The 24738-nt window shown below is 35.6% G+C and overlaps 1 protein-coding gene across 8 annotated transcripts in view; it reads right to left on the reverse strand.

Annotated features, from left to right (window-relative positions):
- ATP2C1 (ATPase secretory pathway Ca2+ transporting 1) overlaps window positions 1-24738 on the reverse strand; it is a 66149-nt gene that overhangs the window by 3688 nt on the left and 37723 nt on the right. For all 8 annotated transcript variants that reach the window (XR_012627706.1, XM_074860024.1, XM_074860084.1 and 5 more), the window contains 19 exons: window positions 24500-24535; window positions 23514-23575; window positions 23037-23145; window positions 19922-20077; window positions 19216-19284; window positions 17394-17469; window positions 16824-16890; window positions 15607-15731; window positions 14253-14350; window positions 12626-12721; window positions 12430-12519; window positions 10858-10962; window positions 9002-9158; window positions 7530-7700; window positions 6441-6538; window positions 5117-5167; window positions 4154-4320; window positions 2318-2386; window positions 549-665 (listed from right to left, as the gene is read on the reverse strand). Coding sequence is in view for 7 of the 8 variants with exons in the window: in XM_074860024.1 (XP_074716125.1) it covers window positions 549-665; window positions 2318-2386; window positions 4154-4320; window positions 5117-5167; window positions 6441-6538; window positions 7530-7700; window positions 9002-9158; window positions 10858-10962; window positions 12430-12519; window positions 12626-12721; window positions 14253-14350; window positions 15607-15731; window positions 16824-16890; window positions 17394-17469; window positions 19216-19284; window positions 19922-20077; window positions 23037-23145; window positions 23514-23575; window positions 24500-24535 (1919 nt within the window). In the remaining variant the exon portion in view is untranslated. The remainder of the gene's footprint in view (window positions 1-548; window positions 666-2317; window positions 2387-4153; window positions 4321-5116; window positions 5168-6440; window positions 6539-7529; window positions 7701-9001; window positions 9159-10857; window positions 10963-12429; window positions 12520-12625; window positions 12722-14252; window positions 14351-15606; window positions 15732-16823; window positions 16891-17393; window positions 17470-19215; window positions 19285-19921; window positions 20078-23036; window positions 23146-23513; window positions 23576-24499; window positions 24536-24738) is intronic.

The following is a 24738-nucleotide window of genomic DNA, read 5'->3' on the forward strand; positions in this document are numbered from 1 at the left end:
CCTAAGAATTAATCTCATTCAAATAAGCACATGATATTTTCACTTTCAGAAAACTGAGTTATCTGTAGTAGTAACAGGCAATATTGTAATCCTGCAGTTTGGGAGGCCATAAATACGTGACAGTATTAAAATTACCAGATGTTACTTTTAAAGGAAGCTGCAATATGAGTTATGTTCACCATTTCTGTTACTGTGATCAACCTAGCTAAGGAATTTACTGCTAGTTCCTTTCCTCCTCTCCCTCTGCCATCTATCTGCAGTGAAGAGGATCAGAGGAAGAACCCAGAAGGAAGCCAGAATCCTGCATGCAAGCTTCATGGGCATATCCACGGATCTTAAGGTATCCATGCTGCCCTCACAATTATCGTTAAGATACTAAAGCAAACCAAAAGGAACAAACATGGAACTATACTGTAAACACTGTAATTCAAAGAAAAAGTTTGCTGTTTTGGAAACATTTCACTGAAGTTTAACACTTCAGAGTTTCCTTATGAGCAACCATTTTCCTTGCTGACAGACCTCTAATGGAATTTAAAGTAATTACTTACCTTTGAGCTGGAGGTCCATCCATAATAATATTGATCCATAAGATCTGCATGGCATTGAGAGGATTAGGAAAGTTCATTAATGTAGCCAGTGAGATTAAAGTCAGTGCTGCTATACTCCTGTTGAGAGAATCCATTTTTATAACTGTCAGCATGGAACATTTCTGAAGATCCACTGATAGCTATTTCCTCATCAACACTTCAACTGTTTAAGAGTAGATACAGATTTTGACAGTGTGAATCATGACTGACATAAACCTAACTTTAAAGGCAGGGCATAAATTCATTTAGAATACTCATCTTGACACAGTCCATATTTAAAACAGCATTGTTTTGTCAATCAAAAGACAGTAAACTTGCATCCCAAACTTTAAGTTAACATTACAGAGTTATCACTCACCTTCACCTGTTTTTTTTACTGGGGAAGTGGGTCCTATACTTTCATTGTGCCAGAAGCAGAACTTCCAAACATGGTTTTGAAAAACAAACTGCTTTTACACTTTTGATGTAAAGACCACCACTCTGTTCACCTGTTACTAGTTTGACTAATCAGTCAAGACAAGGTACTACCCTAGCTCCCTAAAAATACCTACAGGGTCCCTCATTAGTAGGAAGATGAAAAGCCTAGGCAAAAGACTGAAAACAGCTGGTTGCAAGCTTGGTATTAGAAAACTCTCTAAACAAGTATGCACTAATTGCTTTCAGTGCAAGATTAAGTGGTTTCATAACCAGCAAGAAGAGAGCAAGTCTTATAATAATTCCAAATTTAGCGCTCTACTGAACCCTATTATGTTCTTCATGCAAAGAGGGACAGAAAAACAGGGTAACTCAAATTCATCAAAAACCTGAGGCTGCCATTCCCAAGGCTAACAGGAAAGCACACTTTCCTAGAATACCTATGTTTCATTATTTTTCAGAAGCATATTTTTAGTCTTCTACCAATGCAGGAGACACTAGTCAAGACTGAAGGTATATGACACTTCTCTCAATTTTTATGCAAGTTTTAAGACGTTAGAGTTTTCTGGGTTTTGTTGTGTTGGGGTTTTTTTGCTGGGGATTTTTTTTGCTTTTGTGTTTTTTGGGGGGTTATTCAGAATTTGTGGGGGTTTGGTGAGTTTTTCTGTTTTTGTTTTTTAATTTCTGCAACTTTATTCAACCACTCTGAAATGCCATGAAGGCTTCCAAAAAGTACATAAACAACAATGTGAAGAGGAAAATCATGTTCCTGAATTTCACAGAATTTTTGAAACTAAGGCTTAATGAACTCTTGTCTGCTTGTCTTATGTAGACATGATATAGTTAGCACAGGGATCCTTATATGCAAGAAAAGGAAGTCAGCTTCACAGAGCTAACTCATTCCACAAACAAGTATATGGATTTCAGAGAAACTAACCTCCCGTTGCCCTGGTTTCCTCCATTTGATATACATGTGCTGGTTAAGGAGAGAATGACTACTAACTTCTCCTTTAAACAAGGACCCAAAGGTAGCTATGCTGTTCCTCTCCATCCTCTCAGTTACTGACTTTTCACATCTTAACAGGAAGAGCTGTGACACAGTTAGATGTCTGTTCACTGCACTATTTTCTGGTTCTTTAAAAAGGAAACAAGCCACCAAATACAAAATACTGAAAATGCAAAAGCATAGCATATCAGCATCTCCCACACAAAATTTACAATGTTCACATGAATTTATGCAGCATCTGCTTCATAATGCTTTGATTCATTCACAATGTAGTTAGAACCTTCTGATATTGTCAACTTTTCAAACTTACGTGCTCAGTTGAAATCTAACAAAATTTTTTATGTTATTATAAATGCCTTTACCCTCTTCAATTGCAGACCTGCAATTAAAAATAAAGATTACATCACTAGACAAATGAGACTACTGCTAAAAAAGCTCAAAACGAACAAAAAAAAGCTATTACTTTAAGCAACAATACAAACATCAAGAAACAAATGGAGTTGAGGTTCTTTCATAACTTTGGCAGTCACTGTTTTTCAACTTGACTACAAGATTAATCACAACAGTTATTTTTCCAGCTGCTTAACTTTCAAAATGAAATGTCAGTAGTAAAATCTCCTCCTTGTTCAAGATTCACCATCACCTTTGATGAGACCTTCTAATCCAAGTTAGATAATTAAAAAACAAAACACCCACATACACTTTTACAAAACCATAGAAACATAACATGACTTTAGAAGAACATTTATTCTTACTGCACCAGAATAAAGTGTGTATAGACCATCTTCTCAACCTCTAGCACACGTTGCAACTTGCCTATCACATTACCACAATTATAGTGGTGAGGTGTTTTCAATACCTAAATCGAATCTACTCTGCTGCAAATAAAACTGATTTCTTTCTTCCATTCCCCCAATAGCCAAGAACAACAATTAATCAGCATCCCTTCTGTAATTTTTAAGACAAAAAGAGTAAAGGGGTCAGGGGAAGGACATAAAACTATGGAAGATCATAACTTTTCCCACCCCCCCTCAGTGTTTACCACTCTTTTCACTTTCCTGATTAAGTAAGCAAAACTGGATAAAGCATTCCAGCAAAAGCTTCATCAAGCCCAAGTAAAGTACTTACCACAGATATCCTTCCTATGTACTCTTCTGAGTATCTTAAAACAATTCACTTCTCTCTTTTGTTTTTTCACAACAGCACATTGCTGTTGGCTGAATTAGTACGGAAACTTTTTAACTCCCAGATCATCCTCTGACATACTGCTACCTATGTAGATTCTCTTATACTGTACTTCTACTTTTCACTCTTCCCAAGGGTTAAGCATTATACTTTCAGACAAACTGAGGTGGTCTGAGACTGATGCATAATTTCAGAAGGAAGGCTTTCTCACTAGACAGCAGTCCAGCTCTGCCAACAATCACTACATTCAAAAGCCAGATGGATTAAATTCAAAGTAAGTTTAGCTATGCTCTCTTTGAAGTACACCAAAGAAAAAAATGAACAAGTAACAAATAGCTGGTTACTAGAAGCTGGTAACTTATTTTCACCTGTGATATTTAAATAGCTTATATTCCTTTTCTGAAACACTACCACATTTTTAAGAGTTGAAAGCAAACACAGCACTGTGTAAAATTTTTTAAATCAAGAGGAATGCTCTCTCATTTTTACATAAAATTTATGCTTCTGAAGAAATTAAGTGAAGATGAATCCCACTGACAGTTAACAGACTCATAACTCAGTTACGTTTCCAAACATACTACCACCATAATTCTACTTGGAGAAGCAGAAATACAGGTTAGTTTTTATAGCATATACATGCACAACCTCCTTTGTTACTTACATCTAATCTATGGACAAGACCACAGTAGCAAAAGGTCTGAATATGTAAATACATTCTTATATTATTATTAAGATACATAAAACGACAGAAATGTTTAGTTGCACCTTGTACTATCATGCTCCCAGCTCTTTTTTAAGAGGATAATACAGGTAATCACCATAAAGATAATTCTCCTGATTTAGCAGAGAATTCATTAACAGCTACACCACTTACAAATTCAGGGAATTTCTTTTGTTTTTAACCCAGGCAATATTTCATTAAAACTATATAGCACAAGGTATGTACACAAATGCCACCTACATTATTGTCTGAAAATCATCATCCACGAGAATCATATCTGCTGCCTCTTTACAAACATCTGTTCCGGTTTGTCCCATTGCTACACCAATATCTGCAGCCTTCAGAGCAACAGCATCATTTACTCCATCTCCTGTCATAGCTACTACTGCACCATTATTTTGCAGGGACTACAGAAAGGGAAAAGAGCTTAAATCAGGGATTGAAATAACCCATCCCATAAACTTATTCTAGATATGAGGTTGGTGTCATTGGCCCAGCCCTCCCCCCACCCCAATTTCTTATGATTTCCACTGTAAAATCCTAAGAAAAAAAAAGCAGTGGTTTGTATTCCGATTAATTTTTATACAAGATTTTAGGTTAAACTGTAGTTCATATATTCAGACAGCCTAAATTTTAAAGCTAGGGTATGTAAAATCTGCCTTTAACAAAGTAAAAAACTTTAGAGAAAAAAAGAAGCTACTGTATTTACATTTTAACAATATCACCCTCTTATAATTCTGAATATATTCCAACTGTCTCAATGCTTGACTTCCTTATCCTTATTGTTGCTTTTCTGATTGTTCCAGTTGTTACACTGAGTACATCCTCCTTTGCTACCTTCTTTTGTTAACTTCTGAATGAGAGCATTACCTCAGACATGGCTTGAAATTCATGCCCTTTTATCTTGTTCTGAGAAGTAGAAATATGGTTCTTTCAAGTTCCTAGTCAATTCAACTGCAATGTAACACAATTTCAATCAACCCCCAGCTCCCTACATAGAAGAAAGCATGATGTTGCCTACCAGCAGCCCCCTATCCCTTGTGGGCACTACGCATTTTTCTAGGTAATATTTTCAAACGCACTTCACTTTCAAACCAAATGCATTTCTGATTTCATCTTGACAGACTGTAGCACGTTACAATTTAAGTAAAGGCACAGTACCCATAGCAACAGTCCAGCTTTTGAGCCTCTAGTAAGACGTACCTTTATAATTTTCAATTTATGTCGGGGACTGGCTCTGTAAAATACTGCAACCTGTTAAAAGCACAATGAAGTAGTAGTGAAAATTTGAGAAACAAAGAATTGCACTGGATTCCATAAAGCTAGAGGATAAAAAAAAATGTACTATCACAGGCCAACTGTGTTCTTGTTAGCTCTAAACTTGAAGCACCAGTGAGCTGTGTTTTTAAGAGTGAAATCATTACTTCCAGAGAAGATTCAAAGTGTGTTCTGGTAAACAAAGTTGGTGCTACTTATTTCCAAAATAGAATACACAATTTTAAAACTTTCTGATAACAGATAACAATCTTATTAGGTGATTGTAATCAATTTCTAATAGTATTTTAAATAAATGCCTAGAAAACGAATTTGGTCTCAGGTCAAACATGCACAAAGTAAATCTGTAGCTATTTCAGTTATTAAAGGTGGACAGCCCTTAAGAACGAGTATTACCAAATAAACCAAAAATTACTATTTGCTACACAATTCTTTTTTTTTTTTTAAAGTTTGTCTTTGTGAGTCACCAAGGAAAGACACTAAGCTGACATGCACGTTTCTTGATTGTAAATATTGGCTTTTGCCTCACTTACATCAGACTCAAGCATATTGCAGTCTAATTTTGCAGTCTTTTGCAAACAGAGCAGCATTTTCATGCACACATTTTGCAACATAGCCAAGCCTGAACCTCAGTTTGATTCTGCCTTTGCATTTACAACTTTGACATTGGCTAATACATTTAATTATTTAATAACTAAAAAGTATTAAGCAGTAACTAATAGACCCTTTCAAAATTCTCAACCAGTGACCTCAGATCGATTAAAAATCATTAAAGATACAGACAGCTCCTCTTATGAATTACAAAAGGATTGACTGTCTGAACATGCAACCTGTAAGGTGTTTTTTATATATATATACACACACACACAAGCTGAGCTACTCAAAGATATAAAGTGTGATGCTCACTGAACGTGAGGTGGCAAAACTAAAGTTCCAATGCAGGCATTGAAAGGCAAAAACCAAACTGAATCATTAGGAGACAAAAGTAATAAACTCACTAAAGAGATAACCATGCGAGTTGAAAGAACTAAATTTTCATATGGTTGTATGTCAAATCGAAAGATATTGGTTCGATCTGGGACAGCTTCGGTGTTTCTGTACTAAAAGCCTCTAGTAATTTCCTGTATCACTTCTATTAAAACCATATTATTTCTATCTCAGAAGTTACATTCTAGCTTTCTACAGGAAAAAAAATTCTCAATACAAAATATATCCTTTACTGCATTTCAGTCAGTAGTATATCAAAACAAACCTTTGGTGTTATTTGAGAAAGCTGCTGAATATCCAAATCATCTATTTCTTCTCCAGAGATTGCCTGTGAATTTTTGGAATACAATCCTAGTCGACTAGCTGGAAATAAATAACAAAAAAGGCATTATAATAATTTACCCTTTTAAAACATTAAGTAACCAATTTTATTTTTTTAAACCTACTATTGTCTGCAACACTTCAGATCTGAAATGCCTAGAGCAGAACATCTTAACACCTTATTGATTCAGTATACTACAGTAAATTATCTGAACTCTTGAGTAACAAATACATGCTACAAAGTCTATTCTAATCATTTATTTCCTTAGACTTTTTAGATCTAAAGGTCTGTACCTCATTGTATCAGGCACCATATAAACACAAGAGCTCAGTCCTCTCTAAAGAAGTCACAGTTCAAAAATAACCAGACAGAAAATGAAAAATGACATGTGGGAGACAAGGAAATGCCACCCTCTGAGAAAGCACTGTTAGTTTGGGGGTGTACTTTTTACATGCACGTTCAACTTTTCATTCATCATCCTGTATGTAAAGAATTCATATTCTGGCTAAAGTACTTCAATGTATTATACTGTAAAAATAAGTTAAATAATTTGTTTAAATATTTATTAACAGTAGTTAAACAAAGTACTTCGACAAAACTGTACTGGATGATACCGAAGTGCCATATCCATCCTAAACACTCATTGTCACCGGCTATTTTAGTTTCTCCCCATTGTCTTAAGTCAGGCATCCAAAGCTGAGGGTAAGGAGGGTGGTGTTGGGGGTGTAAGAATAAGAACCAGAAATCAAGCATATGTTATAACAAAATACAATAAGAAAATACCTAGTCTCAAACAGAAGTCATACATTAACCAAATTAGAAAAACTATAGTTTAAGCTGAAACCAAAGTATCACTTCAGGCTAGGGTTTTTAGTTTTGCGTTTTTTTCCTCCGAATTCCACTGCCGTATGTTAACTCGATATACAGAACTCACAAATGTTAAAGATTTAATACCCACGCTTCACAACAGCTAGCTAGGCACTGTCAAAACAGAAAACAAGGGAAAAATTAAAGGAAGCGGACTATTCATACCAATGGCAACTGCAGTCTCCTGTGAATCTCCAGTAATCATTTTTATTGCAACTCCTGACGTGATAAGTGTAGTCACAGCTTCTTTTACACCAGTCCGTGGAGGATCGATTATTCCCACAAGCCCCAAAAAAGTCAGTTGCCCTAACTCAGGACCAGAAGCTAAGGCCAGAACTTTTAGGAGACAAAGAAAAAAAAAAATCAGTTAGGATTTGAAATTAACATTTACATCAGCATTTAAAACAACTATTTTAAACTAGTAGGCCAGAATAAAGCAAAGGGAGGGAACTGCAATTTTCTTTTTTTAAACCTTGGTAGCAATGTCTGTTATCTTGAGTATTCAGAATAGCCTACTTATGTATATTCCTTTCTTCTAAAGAGTAGTCTTTTTACCAAACATACGTATTCCAGGTTTTAAAGATAACTTTACTATTTGTTCTCAGATGAAACTGTTTATACTTTCACTGTGTATAAAGAGAATGGCATATAGCTCTACGGTTTCTCTGTACATGCATGGTCTTTTATGCAAGAGGATGAAAGGGAGGATCAGTTAATATATTTTTATTTTCTGCTTTGTTTTTTTTCCTTTTAGAGAGGCAGATTTCATTGAGTATATGCTGAGTATTTTCTGGAATGTCTTTTACAGCAGCAATCTTAATTCAAATATATTTAAATGACATTAGAGTTGTAAGGGAAAAGCAAATTCACTTTTTTCAAACCATTACCCTGAATTTTTTTTGACAGTGGTCTGAAGCAGACACAAAGAATGACTGTCCGAACAAAACAGCACAGAGATATCACTCCCAGCATATCCTCTCAGTTTCTAGTAATTTGCAACCTACAAATTTCCTGAGCCACACAGTACTCCTACCTTAAAAAAAAAGTAGTTGTGGATGAACTTAACAGCCTAGAAATCTCTTTACAGAGCCCAAAGAAAGCCAGCCATGTATAACACTTGCCTACATTCACCTCCTATCAATCATCTTGTGAAAAATACTTTCAGTTATATATAAAAATCTACACACCTTGTTAACATAAAAGGTAATTCTAATGACATCTCATGACCTGCAATCATTTTGTTAGCATAATTCACAAAGGTGCCAGGAGCCAAAATTATAGAAAAATAAACACAATCACATTTAAAAAAAAAAATCCACAGACATCTATAATAAGATATGGAAGCTATTAGGTAGCATTGTACTGTTCAGTTATGGCCATACGCAAGAGATGACAGGAACCAGCAGTGCCTTTTCTCACCCTTTGCAATTTAATCAGGCTATCATACAGGCCTTAGGCAACAGCACCTGTTTTTCCACTCCTCTATTTTAAAGAAAAACTAAACAACCCCGTGGCACTTACTGAACAAAAACATTCCTAGTGTTTTGGTTGTTTCGGGATTTTTTTAAACAATAAGCAGTCCCATTTTGATTTAAAAAAAAAAAAAGGTTATTTTGAGACACTTGAAAGAGCCTTACCCCTAAGTCCTGCAGAGCCCATAGATGTCTTCTCTTGCTGGTATTGCTCTCTCTGTTGCTGAACAAGAGGTAGGGTCTGCCCCTTACAATTATATGATGTACAGTACCTAATGACTTGTTCATAAGCACCTTTCATAAAGCAAACTTCAGGTTTGTCCTAAAAGAAAAAAGAATTGTTGTGCACACATGCATGTATGTATATATAAACACACACACGAGCACACGCCCACACAAGAATGGCGTATCTGTACTTTTCTTAAGAGTCTTTAGAACACAATGCAAATCAAAGTTACACTTATAAACCTAAAAATTTGTTCTTTTGAGCATCTCTATACAGTGCATGTTCAAGAGTAGTAACATCAAGAGCACCAAGCTAATAATCAATATCTCATTTCAGTAAGTATCATACACATTAGACTGCAGGTCACAGTTTACAGACTAAAGAGGCCATGCAAAGGACAGAAAGTAAACCTACACAACACTAGACCTGAAAGACCTTTCCATCATCTGACCAGCTGCACAGGTCATTAAATATCACCTGCATCCTTGTACCATGCCTAACAACTCTAATATTTTCCAGATATCTAGCCCTGATGGTATCAAGGGACTGAGAACCCACCACCTACCTTGAACACTTAACTCCAATGCTAAATCAACTTATCCCTTCCCCCCTTTTCCATTAAGAATTGCTCCCTCAGCTCAATTTCCAATCACTGATTCTGATCCCTACTGTTGAACTAAAAAGCTCTTTTTTAATATATCTATTTTCTCCCTGTGAAGGTATTTATGCACAGTAGTCAAGTTACCTCAATCTTTCTGATAGGCTTAACTAGTACAGCTCAGTTTCTAAAACTTCTACTAGTTTCTTCTATCAGAAGCTAAGTTTCTAAAACTTCTATTTTCTCAGCCTTCAAATAATTTATGCTCCATTTAAAACTGTTACCAATTTTTCAACAATCTTTTAAAAATGCTGATACCAAAACACAGACACAGTAAATCCTTATATGGATGAAAATCATACAGCAATTTCAGTTCACCACTCTTTATACAGGCAAGGATAATACAACCATATTATCCATATAGATAAAAGGAATCAAATGTTCTGTTTCCAAAGCAAAGATTTTACTGTGATACTTGAACACTGTCAGCAAGCCTTTTTTTTGGTCAGAAACACTAGGAAATTTTCCATAAATCCAAGATAAGGTCTGTTGCTGCACATATTATCTAGAAGGCTCCAGTTATCAGACTGGCAGTGACTATGTCATTTGCAGCAAAAACATTCAGATTGGTCTAAATGAAGTATGAATGCAAATATGTATGTGAAAGCACCAGAAGATAGAAAGAGAGGTTAAAGAATGGTTTGTATTGGTAACAAGGACACTGTTGACATCAGTAAAATCTGTCAACACTGGGGAATGTGCTGTCTGCGTCAAAACCAGAAAACCTGTGTTTTCAAACAAGAAATTTTACTATTGAACATCAATGCATCTTCTTGGTCTTAATTCATTATGTAACTATGTAGCACTGAAACTGCAGAAGATTGGCAGAATTGCCTTAGAAGTTTGAGGAGGAAGGAGAAGGAAGATAAAACAGCCAGGTATACATTCAAAGTCTCAGATATTAAAATACTTATTATAATTTCCCAGTATGTCTTTTACGGAAAGAATGTCTTGTGATTCTTAATATGCACTCCAGAGCTTGGAAATAAAACTGTGTCTATTACCAAACCATATTGCCAGGACTCTGCACTACTACCAGCCTGCCATAACTTCTGAAGTGAAAAATAAGGATATTAAGCAAGGTAGATAACCAGCTCTACAGAGCCAGTGCACAAGGAAACAGTGGTTGAAGTTCACCTGCTGCGTTCTGTGAACACATTTAACAGCCATCCATTTTTGTTCTGAGCTGAAGGGATATTCAGCCTTCCTTATATAGTCTTCCTGGAGTCCATCTAAACCCATCTGTAAAAAACAGAAATACCACCACAATGTCAGGACCTTTTCTTTTCAAACAGCTATGCAATTTGTTGACTTGATGAGACATTTTAGTTAACAATCATTACTTAGTTAAAAAACAGTTTTATCTCCAAAGTTGCTTTTGAGCCCACTGTTCCAGTTCAGACAAACTTCTGACAACCAAGCACTGAAAGAACCTAGAAGCTTCTTTCAGGCTTCAGCATAAATCAGACCATTTAACACTATATACCATCTTCGATCCAAGGATCTTGAAATACTTTGTAGAGTGTGACCATCCGTGAGCACAAGTCTTGCAATGGCTAGCAACGTAGCTCTTTGTTTGACAAAACACGTCTATTGCCCCAATGCATTTTTTTTTTTATTTTTTTTATATCTTCTGTATAATTTCTCTGGTAGAAGGCCCTATAAAATTGTAACACAAGACTGTGGCAAAGTCTGGAGAAGGCAAGTCACTGATTTTAAGTTTGCACGATCCAATCTGAAATGACTTTCTTTTTAGTGCTCAGAATCACCCAAACATTTAATCTGAAACGAACCATGAAGACTCCAGATAAAATGCATTTCATTTCAAATGCTGTTCTCTCTCCACCCCTGATGCAACTCGCAGCATTCCATGCTTTACCCTTAACCAAGACCAAGAGAAAGTGCCAATTAAAGAAGAGGCAGAAGCAGCAGCCTGCCATAAGCCATTTTTAGTACTTGTAAAGCTTCACAACTCCTTCACTTCCTCCCTTTCCAGTAACACATGTGAAAGACCCTTATTCTTCTCAGTTTCTGTGGGCTCTTGCCAAGATAATATCACTCTGATCCTTTCCAGTCAAAGACTGGAGACTTGGAATGAGTCTCAGCAACATAAGATACACCTCAGGCTTCAGTTGCACAGGGAGAGAAAGACTGTAATGCATTCATCTTTCAATGTTTTTGAGTTTATTCACCATCACAGAAAAAAATCAAGCGCTAAGATCTGTTGCCACATTTCTCAGTAGCTATAATGGGTCTGTCACGGCATCGTAAAAAAAATGTCCAAAACATTTAATCAGTGTCCACAATTCAAATTACCCATGCCCTGCACTTAAAGGGCACTCTAAATGCTGTAGTGACCAGTGCATTAGTTATCAACTTCTTACTGCTTCTGATGAAAACTGGGAAAGAGACTATACAATCAATAATCAACAGGTAAATTAGCCTGCGGCAGGTAAAAACACAGTACTAAATGCCAAAAGATGAAAATAAAGGTTTTACTTCAGTTCTAAATAATTTTCTCTCATCTTTCAGAATGCCCAAAGATTTCCAACAGATAAAAAACACAGGAGACTAGCAGTTGCCATACAAATCTAGGAGACCCAAAGCAAAAGAAGAAAATGAGAAAAGAAAAAAACCAAACCCACAACTTGTTTCTACACATTTCCCACCTGCCATGAACCCAAAAAGCACCATCAAGTAAGTACGCACCTTCATAGCAAGCGCAATTAAAGCCCCTTCTGTAGGCTTCCCCATTAACGTGTTGTTTCTAATCAAAGCATCATTGCACACACAACCGGCCTAAAAGATGAGGAAGGAAAGGGAGAAAACAGAACACAAAGTAAATGCCATACAAAGTCTTGTGCTACGTCATCAATTAAAACCTTTCTATGCCAAGATCTCTTACCTCAACAATTTTGCTAATGGATGGGTTGTTATAACCATGAATAACTTCACCATCGAGCATCACGTCTCCAAACCTGTTATAGCCTACTCCAGTAACCTGCAAAACAAACAGCCAAAGGCAGGATGCAATGTTTATCAGGTTCATAAACTGTTTTAATCTCAGCTTTTTACTAGAAACTACAGAAAATTTTTAAAAGGCCATTCATAACGACTGATTTCACTCAGTGTGAATGGGTTCTCCTACTCAGCTTCTAATGTAGCAGGTACTAGATTAAGGAATAAAAACTCTGAGGGCAAGCGAGTTCAAGGAAATATATTAGAGACTACTTTTTTTTTCAAAAAGTAGCAATTTTATTCCTTTGCATAAATGCAGTGTATTTTGTTTCCTTACAGTATTAGGCACACTTTCCTTTTTTCTTCTTTATTTTGCTTTCTAATTTTTTCCTCCAATTCGTCTTTATCCTGGTTAATAATGCATACCCCCTGCAGTGGAATGGAAGTACAGAGCAGAGTCCTACTTTCATCCAGTAAAAGAAAAAAAAAAAAAACACATAGTTCAACAGCCTCTCAGCTGAGACCTCAAAGAGGTGTTAAAAACAGTAATTGTATTTTTAGTGCACAAAACCAGGCATCCCACCAGGATCCTAAAAAAGTCTTCACATCTACAGTATTAACAACTAACACATTTTACAGCCATTTCGAGTTCTCTTTCAATTAGGAAAAAGAAGCTGACTTGAACCAGACGTAAACAAATCGTGCTATCAGTAAAGAAAAAGCAATTATGTATTCCTATAGAATTCTAAGAATAGAAAAATAATTACCAGGATATATAAGCAAACATAGGTAAATAACAGGAAATAGTAAGAAAAAATGCCAGTGTTTATGCTTACAAAAGTCAATGACAAGACCCTCTGTTAACTGTAATGTGGAAAAAAACCCCTATCAAGATGAGTTTGAGAACTTAATAAGTTATTTAAAACACTCCATGAAACCACATCTAGTTCCACACCTTGCTGCTTTTCCGTTCCTGCTGCTTTTGCTCCTCTTTTGTGCATTTACTTCAGTCTTTGCAGGAACTCCCCAAACTCAACAACCACTGTTTCATGTCCTGCTCTTACTTCCAACTCCATCCATTACAAAAAAGCAAAAAATGACAGTACATATTCAGTATGAAGGGTTCACACAGCAAATTGCCTTTTAGCCAAAAGCTGGATATCCATATTTAAAATGTTTGTAACATGCAACTTTTATTTTTAGGCACCTGCAACAGCAAAATAGCCTCAACCTTCTGTACTGAAAAAACCCACAATCTCCCAACTTGTCTTTGTACTGTATTTCAGCATCTGTCTTTTATTGTGGCCTACAGCCATTGAGAGATTTAAGGACTTAACATATTATACAAAAAGTTCCTCTGTAACCAGAGAAATCCTGAATAGCACAGCTCAAAGACTGCAATACTAAATGAACTCAAGAACAGAATTAGCTGGAAGTTGAGGAACAGGAATTTGGTGCAACTAATTTACACTTCCTTAACTGATGCTTTCCCTGCAGTATACTCAAGCATGTTTCATCTGATACACACAACAAAGCAAAAAGGAAAATTGAAGTCTAAGAGCCTCACTACATACCTCAGCATGCTGTCCATCTGAAGTAAAAATATGAGTAACAGTCATTTCATTCTTTGTCAGAGTTCCAGTTTTATCTGAACAAATTACGTTGCAACAACCTGAAATAACCAATTAACATTTATAAGACAATGCTTGTTTAGAATAATGTAACAAAGAACAAAAGTATTCAAGACAAGCAAATTTCTAGAAATACTGCAGCTGTCTTTGTGAAAAAACAAAATGAGATTTAACAAAGACAGCCAATTTTCAACTATTAATGAATAGCTGCACAACTTCTTTGCAAGTTTGTTCAATAAATCAAGAAAGCTAATTAAAATCCCAAATTCACGACTAACCTGAAATGCTTCCATTCCCTACCTCTCCTTAATTTTATTCCACTGTATCTCAAACTACATTACTGAAATCTCAGTTACAACTCCTGGTGATGAAGAAAGTTAAGAGCCTGCTTTACAGCAGTCATTCTTCTTTATCAAAAAGTGCAACATCTATCTAACACTAGACAACTATCTAACACTAGACAACACTTGTCACACAAGTGTGACTTACTACTAAACCTGCAAATTTTAATAAGATGGAAAAGGTCACAGAAATGTGAAATTTGTATATGCTTTTTTAAGTCAGAAAAAGAGTATTTTGAAAGAGCGTTGCAGTATCTTGACGTTTTTGGACATGATAGCATGAACTGCAGAAGCAACAAAGCACTTTGCGACACTAATGAAACTCTGCTAGAGGCACTGCAAAAAGTATTTCCAGTCTTCAAATGCACAAAGAAAATCAGATGCAGCAGAAATATTTAAATTAGTATTTCTATTTCTTTTCCATGCCCTGTGCTTTAGATGTTTGACTGAAACTGTGTACAGAATGTTTTTAAGCTTTAATGTTTTTAAATGATTTTAAGCTTTAACATGAGCAGCATAACATCCTGAATGTGCATTATTATTACAAAGCTTTTGCTAACATTAAAATTTGGATTCGTTTCCAACTGTCAGTATCATTCCTAAATTTACACCAAAAATTTAGTTTCAAAGACATTTTACAAGTCTTATTTAACAAGAACGTCTTAGAGCAAACAAGTATAAAGAGCACTGCATACAGGTTTAGAGTATTGCTAATGTGGCATGCTATTAACTGAAAGACTGTTTATTTCAGTTAAATTTTAAAAAAGTAGTTAGAAGGCCCACAAAAATATATACCTGAATTCTAACTGTGTAAAATGCATTCAATTTAGAAATGTCTTAAAGATGCCACCACATTGCTAGCAGACCTGATTTATTTTAACCATTAGTCATCAATATTTCTGTTAATTTCCTAACATTTGTATCAAAATACTATCTTTAAGTTAATCTAGTCATACCTAAAGTTTCAACAATAGGCAGTTTTTTCACAATAGCCCGTTTCTTCACCATTCTCATCACACCAAGGGCCAGTGTCACTGTTACCACAATTGGGAGTCCTTCAGGGATTGCAGCTACAGCCAAACTGCAATGAAAGTAAATATACAAATCTTGTCTTAGAACATCATACACGAATTCACAGTAATGATGCATTTACACTTCACAACACTGTTTCTGTAGCTGTCTGTTCACTGAGGTTAAAAAGTGAAAGGAAGCAGCTACTGTGTGATTCTAGCTGTATACCATTCGTTATAAGATACTGAAGACAGTAACAAAATGCAGTAACTTAGACATTTCTACTCATTACTTATGCAACAGTATGAAGAAAAGTTGGGGAAGGGAGAAATCAATTGTACATCTATTTTGCCTACATAAAACACTGATTAGAACTGTGCAAAGCTGCCCAGATTGTGAAGAATAAATTTAGTCAGCATTAAACAGAACTGGGAAATGCCACCACTTCAAGTGACCACTGATCTACAGCTGTTACTTGCAGGTCATGATGTGGCAGCAAGCTAAGTGTGGGACTGGCACAGAAGGTCATTTAAAAAACAAATAAAAAAAACTGATAACAGTGTAAACAACATTACAATAACTCATTACACAATGCTCAAAGATGCAGTTCCTGGTGCCTTTTTTTTTTTTCACCCTCTCCAAAAGGGTAGACCTCCAGAGTCTGATCCTGTCATTTAAAGAAACACTTCTGCTTTATGCACTGTTCATGTAATTAGCAACTCAGCAACTCTTCTAGGAGTACAGAGTTAGATCTTCTAAATTCAGCGTTATTCTCAGCAGACACCACATGGGATTAAGTTTCCATAATATGCCCAAAAACAAGCTAATGAAGTACATGACACAAGGCTTCGTTACTTAGTTTGTCTGATGCCGCTTTATTTACTCGGTGACAGAAATTCAAACTGCACAACTCTATTGTCTGTTTGCAGATGTTTCACAAGACACTCTGAAATCACCATACAAATGCACAGTTTAAGAGACTGACAAGAACATACTGTATCATTAGAAGTGAGTATGAATTTGCTTTTTTACAGTGCAAAGTCTGTTTTTAATTACTTATGTGAACTTAAAAGCAGAGTCTGTGTGCAAGCACATTACATCACTAGCTTTCAAGCACTTGCTGTAATGCATGATCTACACTATTTGAAAACAAAAATCTTACCTCACACCAATTGTGAACATATCAAGGATATGCTTTCCTTGCAACCAGCCAACCAGCATAATAACTCCTATAAAGAAAATAGTCATTACGATAAAAATAAAACCAGCATGTACTGTAGCCTCATGGGGACAAGAAAACCCAAATAGCCAAAACCAAGCTTATCATTGTGCTCCCTATAAAAATCTATTATTTTTTTCACTGTCAAAGCATGATTCCAAAGGCGAAGAAAGTTTCTGCCAGTGAAGTTGCCCAATCCTACAAACAGCAAGGTACTCACTTATGCACACCCTGAATCAGAATACAAGACACATTGCAATTTAAAAGGAAGCAGTTAGAGGACAAAAAGTAAGGTAGAAGAGTATGTTTGCAGGAAGAAGCAAGTAAACACCCTTATGATGAAAGTTATGTCATACTAGTAATCTTCAAATGATTAGTGGCATGAACTCAAATTACCAATAAAAGGAGGAGTCAAACTATTTTAAAGGAGAGATCAAGCTTCCATTTTCCCAAGCCTGCACATTAGTTTCAGTTACCTAATAATTTGTAATTCTTTTACATAAATTCACTTACCTATTATACCAAAGGAATACAAGGAAAGCTGTTTTCCCAAGAGATCCATGCTCTTCTGCAGAGGTGTCTTTGGAGCCTTGATGAATGGTAAATATGCAGCAGTTAACAAGCACAGGTCAAAAAGCATGAACTATATCACATATCACTTCAGATGTGCAAATTTCAAGACGTCAGTGAATAAGATGCAGTTACACCCTCTGTTCCCATATGTTCACTTTGTGAAAACAGACTACTCTGTTCCATTCTCGTGTAGAATTCAAGAGGATTCAGGAACACTTGAATGAAGTGAAAAATTTATTAGAAATATTCTTTGGGAGCTTTGTGATGTCTACAGCGAATCTAATACAAAAGGTCATACCAAAGATTCTATTAAAAAAACCCACCATGTTGACTAAAAGCCACTGCACTTCTTCAAAGACCGAAAAGTTCTTGATAGCAAGAATAAAACCGCCTTTTCAAGACAGGCATTAGAGCCCTAGAAGGCCAATTAGATTTCAAAAGGAATTTGTTAATCATCTGCAGAAAATGTCATTCAGCCAAACAGAAAACTATGGAAATATTTAGACAATCTGGTGCCACAAAGAAAAAAAAAGGCATAGAAAGGAGAAGGGGACACGAAGCAAAAATTTTAATGAAGAAACAAAAAGCCAACAACAGGAAAGTGGATTTTTACATTGGATGTCAGTAAGTTTGGGTTTTAACAGTAATATATGGTGGACTACACTATAGAAAGCATGGCAAAAAAAGGAAGACAGGGTCATTGTAAAATCACCTTTGTTCAACAAGTTATGAAAAAAGGTAGTACACTATATGAGAAAGCTGATATCAATTGATTTGCTCTTACCTTCAAACTTTACTGTTAAAATTAGTTTACTGTAATATAAACATCAAAAATAACCCTACAATACTCAGACATTTCAGAATATTGTTGATGTAGAATGCTCACATAGGGTTTTCTTGTTTGTTTGGGGTTTTTTCCATTAATAATTACACTTGTTACAATACAAACTAAATATTATTGAATAGATGATCATATTTTCCTCACGTGTGTATTAAAGTGGATTCCACTTTGGTGACTGGACAGCAGTATTCCCTTGAAAGGTGTAGTAAGGCACTGCAGCTAACATGAGGTCGGTGACGCACTCCTGACACATTTAATGCCCTTAGTTGCTCTGTCTTGGAGGATTTCAGAAGTGTAAACGTCTGGGAAAAAAGTGCTGCCTATACCATGCCTGATCATGTCCTGAGAGCTGGAGACAGACTGTCTCCTTATGATCCTACATTGGTCAGGCAGCCAGAGAAGCAGCTAGAAGGCCCTAGATACACAAAGCACTTGATTCCCACGTGGATCACTGTACTGCATTTGTGGGAGTCAAAGGGAGCTTATAAAAGGATAAAGTGGAGATCATGAAGCAGCAGGAGACACATGCATAACCCCAAAATACACTGCTAATCAAGGGAAAGCACAGTCCTGTACCTGCAGCACACAAACCTATCATACAAATCCCATTTACACAAACGTACTTCCACTTGAAAAAAAATACACTTCCATAAATTGCAATGACATTTGTTCCATTGAACAGGTTCAGAATATTATTTTCACAGTTAATATTTTTAGGTCAGCTATGGATATTTTGTGGCACTGAATTCAATTACTACTTTCATGTTCAAGAGCTTGGATTTGTTTCACTAGAGGAAAGAAAAATATTAAAAGCAATGTAATTAAGTTTAACTAAGTGCCTACAGAATAAATTAAAAATTTTCATGAATAAAATATACACTTACATAATATATGACTTTGCTTCTAAATATTCACTCTTACCTCTTCTGCCTGCATCATTTTGAAAACCTCCCCAAATTCAGAGTTTTCTCCTGTTCCAATAACTATCCCCTAAAAAGAAAAAAAACCACAAAAATAAAGTCAATTCAAATCTGAGGTTTAATTTTTAATGTTAGCAGTTGCTCTTGACAGCTTTGACTCAAATAGTGGGCAAATGCTATTTAGTCTGCTACAATTGTATTAGTTTTGTTTATGAAATTAACTCTTGGCACAAGTAGGGAATAGTTTTGCTAAGAAACATTTTGCCTCTGTGAAACAAATGGCTGTTCCGAGCACTGCTGAAGTACTTAGTAACTACCAGTAATGGAACTCAAAAAGGGTAACACCTATGTAACATTAGCCCCAACTGTATTTTCAAACACGTGAATGTAGTTCTAGAAGCAAAATACCACATCCTAGACAGAAGACTTCCACATCATCTGCTCCCTATAAACTTGAGCTCTCCTGGCCCCAGATTAGTTTTGTTAAACTAGTGTCTGAAAAAGTACCAATGAGAAAAGATCTGCAGTGTATCACTGTAAAGTCTTCTGTATTTCCAGTAAAAATTTCCATTTCTATTGTTTCAGAAAACTCGAAATATATGTAGTCATTAAAGAACATTTCTCAACTGGTAGGTGAACTTTAAAAAGAACTGCCTTCAAATTGTTGAAACGTGGAAAATATTCTTCCCTATCCATAATGATTTTACCTTTGCTTTTCCACATCTGACCAATGTTCCCATGAAAGCAATATTGCTCCTAGAAGTAAGGTCTCCATTCGTTGCTGCTGGCTGAGGAGCTGTAGATTTAGAGCAAGGAGCTGTCTCACCTGTGAGACTGGATTCATCAATAGAGAGGTCCACAGCCTTTGAAAACAAAATAGGTAAAAAAAATGACAATCTTTCATAAGTAGCTGGAAGCGCTAATAGAAGTTTCTCTTGAAGTTTTGACCATTAAAAATATATCCAGTTTATTCATATGGTAAGAAGACATGTCAATATCGACCATATTTTAAGGATCAACAAAGCAACAAGCACTCCTACAGAATATTGCAGCAATACAGTAAGCTCTCACTTTGAAGAGTCAATGTTTACTCATAATTTTATGTCCATTCAAGAGGTTGCAACTGTGACGCATTCAGTCAAACAAAATAATTAACTGAGAACGCAAGTGCACACATGTTATCTTCTCAACTCTTCTTCTGTCCACTTCCTCTCACAGTCCATTAAGAACTCTCTAACAAGAACCATTTCATACAGTGGTTTTTGTTCACAAATTCCCTATAGGAAAAATGCTATTCAGGCAACAGTCACATAGACTAGAGGAACAGAAACTGCCTTTTTTTTGGTTTAGGTTTTATTTTTGGTTGGCAGCACGTGGGAGCAGTTAGAGAAGGAAAAGCTAAAAATTAATTGGTCTGTATTAATCAGATGACAGATGAAGAAAATAAAATGTGTGTTCTATAAATATAATCCAAAACAAAAAATAACTTAGTAAAATATAAAATGAAATGTCTTTCCCCAGCTGACATCAATTCGTACATATTAACATACTGACTTTAATAGGTCTTGAACAGAGCCAAAGCCTGAATCATAAAATTCTGCTCACAGAATTTAAGGAAAATAATTTTGCATTATTAAAAAGTATGAAGCCACTATTGGTGACCATATCACTAAATTTCAAGATAACCTTCTCAAGAAAAACAGCATTAAAGGATGTATAATAAAACTGAATTGCCAAAATTCTTTGAAAGGGTATCACTTACAGGAGTAAACAAGATCAGTTATGTTACATTCTGTACCACCATGCTACAGCAGATCACTCCAAGGTTCAAGTTGAGGGTTTTTTGGTGTTTTATTTTGTTTGTTTGGTTTTTTTAAGTGGCATGATAACTCTGATGCACTCCAGTTCTAGCTGGACAACAAAACGAACACAGGCTGCTAGGTCAAAAATAATTTAGTCAGTGTTAAAAGAGGATAGTACCTTTACTAAAGCGCTTTCTGATCAGTCAAACCCCTCTAACTCCTGCTGTTCTCTCAAATAGTGACCAGTGCAGTACTCACTTTTAGAAGAGGGATGCTGGCTCAATAAAGGAAGAGGGACACTTGTCAAAAACTGCAATGAATCTTTCAATCAAAGCCAGAAAGAATGATTAGCTCCAGAAAGTTCTACAGTAATTTTGTATTTGTGGTGTATTCCTCAGACTTCAAGCTGAAACTGGGATGAAGATTCCACTTTGCTACTGTTCAGATTTAGTCACGAGCTCTGAAACACTTATCAGCACTGCCAAAAAGAGTTGTGTTTAAAGTCTACACTGTTATAGGTATGTTAGCTCTTGATGTAATATTCTGACTTTAGAGAAGATCACCACAAAACTTGATGGACCACTCGTTAACATACAAAAAACCTAGACCAGAAAAGGTCTTCAAATATGTTTTGGAAAACAAGATTGCCTCCACAAGATTAGACCAGCGAAGAAACTTCTCACATGTATGAAAGGCTTCAGAAAGTAAACAGTGCCTAATTACCATTTCTACAATTTTCCAGGACAGTATCAATCAGAATATGCAGAAGAGATCTAGTTCCTTCTCTGATAAGATAGTCTCATGCATATTTTTTTTTAAATCCACCACCCCATAATAATGCCCAGTAGAGACAAGATGAAAATAAGATGGCATGATCTTATTTTCAAATGATCTGCAAGAATAGTTGAGATAAGGATGGCACAAGTTTTCATCTGCTGTAGCGCTACAGCCAGTTGAGAAATTTCTAATTCCATTTCTGCTTTCCTTTTTAAGAGGTTCAAGCATGCTGCTATCACAGCATGCTATAAGCTCATGAGCAAGAAAGTAGATGTTGCTGCAACAGCGCTTTCATATCAATGCAGAGACTATACAATTGCTGAGGGAAGGAGAAAGTGTTTGCAGTCACAAAAACTAATCCCACTCAAGTATTAACTATACTACAGGGGCTGACAACAGACAATCCAGACAACTTTCTCAAGAGCATCACAAATTTGCCTCAAACTAGTTCATTTAGACTTTGTCCATAAAATGAACAGTGATCAATCCAGTATCAACCATGGATATACTAGGTATACAGCTCATCATATCAAAAAAATTACTTTAACATGATAGATAGCCCAGATACTGGGCAACCTGAGGATGCCCAATCTGACAGAAAAGTAACATGACATTATTCAACCAAAACCATCAAAATAAGCAAGGCAAATATATATACGTTCCATTTCATTTTTAGAGAATCTGCAGTACTATTCTAGTGCTATTGCTTCAACCCAAGCACTTCTAGCAGTACTAAAGTTACAAATTAAATATTTAGTAAACTGGAAGATAGAACAACACACACTGATGAAAAAGAGAGAGAAGATTACACTGGCACAATTTCACTTTTTTTTTTAATATTCCTTATCAGAGAACACTGAAACTATATCCTAAAGATTAATGTAAATAAAGACTAAAAAAACCTGCAACCAGCTGCCAAAATATCTTATCATTCAGACGGAAAACAACCATTTTACAACATGTTTAACATTGAGGAAAAACAACTAAAATTTTCAAGAATGCATTATTACATGAAATTGGAAAAATTTTTCCTCTCATGTCCTACAGTTAAAAACTACATATATTGTTAAGAATGCACAATTACATTTGGAAAGTAACTATTTCAAAATTTCTATCAAAATAGTTGTGAATTCCAAACAATAACACTTATTGCACTTCAGTATTCAATGGTTATCTTCTCTTCCCCTCTGTCCCACAAAAAGAAAAGTTATTAAATATTAAAGCAATATTAGGCCTCATATACCTCAAACAACCGTAGATCAGCCGGCACTCTGTCTCCAACTGACAGGCAGACTGTATCACCTGGGACTAAATCTCTTGCAAGTGTATGTTCCACCCTACCTTCTCGTACACTGTAGGTAAAGACATGAAGAGCATTAAGAATGTCTTCTCTGGCATTTTGTCCAAGAAAAGCATTCACACTCTTGACTATGCATTGCAATGTTACTGGTTTCAGCAAAATGTTATTTCTAATTTGCTGCTTGCTTCTTAGAAGTTACACATCAGTAACATCATCTGAAGGGTTCAGAGAGGCAATAACGTGGAGTAATTTTTTAGGCTCATAAAACAATCTTTAAAATGAGCAATAGCAAAGCACATTCTGTGTCAGCATAAGAGCTTGATACAAAGGCGATAAGTTCAGTAAAATTTTTTATTTACTCATTTCAGATTAAACTTAATATGACTTAATTTAGGACTGAAAGAACAGGCAATTACATACCAATGGCATTCTGGAGGCACAAGTTTACTAAGCTCTTCAAGAGATTTTTCTGATCTGTACTCCTGCAGAGACATTTAAAAAAAAATAAAGCAGATCATCTTTTTAAAACAGGCAAAATTTAAAAAACAGTAAGATACATCCACATGTACTGAAATTTACCTTACTAGTAAAGTTGTATTAAAGTAATATTCCAAGCAATCAGATAACAGGTGCCCTTCAACAGTGCTGTATTAGACACTTTAAAAAGCAAATACAGTCCAAACACTGAAATATTTACAGATTTGCCTACATGCATTTCTTCTGAAAGAATAGCAGAGGTCCTTTGCATTTTCCTTCAATATCTTCAGATCTTTGTAATACTTGCAGTAATGTTTCTAAACCCAGGGATCAGACACAAGATTAAGTTCTACAGTTTAACAAGGTAGTACCAAAAATATCATTATCATGCTCTTAGCCTCTGGAGAACTAAGGTAACATAACTCATCTCTAACTCAAGAAACAGATTACAGAATTAAGGTAAGCAAAGATATAAAGTACAAACACAAAGCAATTTTGGTTTACGCACACACACACACACAGAGTAAAGCTGTGTATTTACAGAATGAACACAACTTTATGACTTAGAAAGTTACTTAAAGACTTTATTTTTTTTTAATTTCCGTACAAAATTGAAGCCAGAGTTACATTTTCAAAATCTGTTTTATATGAAGTTAAATATTTAAGTACTTCTACACTGCTTATTCTGAGTGCTTCTTTACAAGTACTCCTTTATGGCTGAGTATAATACCAATGTAGATGCATAAATGTCAATGCAGTTATAAATAGGACAAACCATGCAGTTTAGAAAAGGCAAAAGACTTGGATGAAAGCACAGAGCTCTTTACTCAACCATTCACAGCACAATGCATCAAGACAACTATTTCAGTCTTATAAATAGAAGAGTTTACATAAAAGCAGTAATTTTATTTGGACAACAGCTGTCTTACCTGAACAAAGGCAACCGTAACAACAATGAGTATTGCCTGCAAGAAAACAAAAGCGGGTGAGATAGAATTCCAGATGGCCATGAAAGTAAGGGATCATATTTGGTTTTGCTCAGCCATAGTTGTTACCACATATTAACAATATGATTTGGAAACAAACTTTCTCATGCTCAAAATCACTCTGTATCCCTCAAGTCTGTTATAAAAGCAACGCCATTATTTACATCTGCTCTAGTGACGTC

The sequence above is a fragment of the Strix uralensis genome, chromosome 1 (assembly GCF_047716275.1).
Source record: "Strix uralensis isolate ZFMK-TIS-50842 chromosome 1, bStrUra1, whole genome shotgun sequence".
Taxonomy (NCBI): Eukaryota; Metazoa; Chordata; class Aves; order Strigiformes; family Strigidae; genus Strix; species Strix uralensis.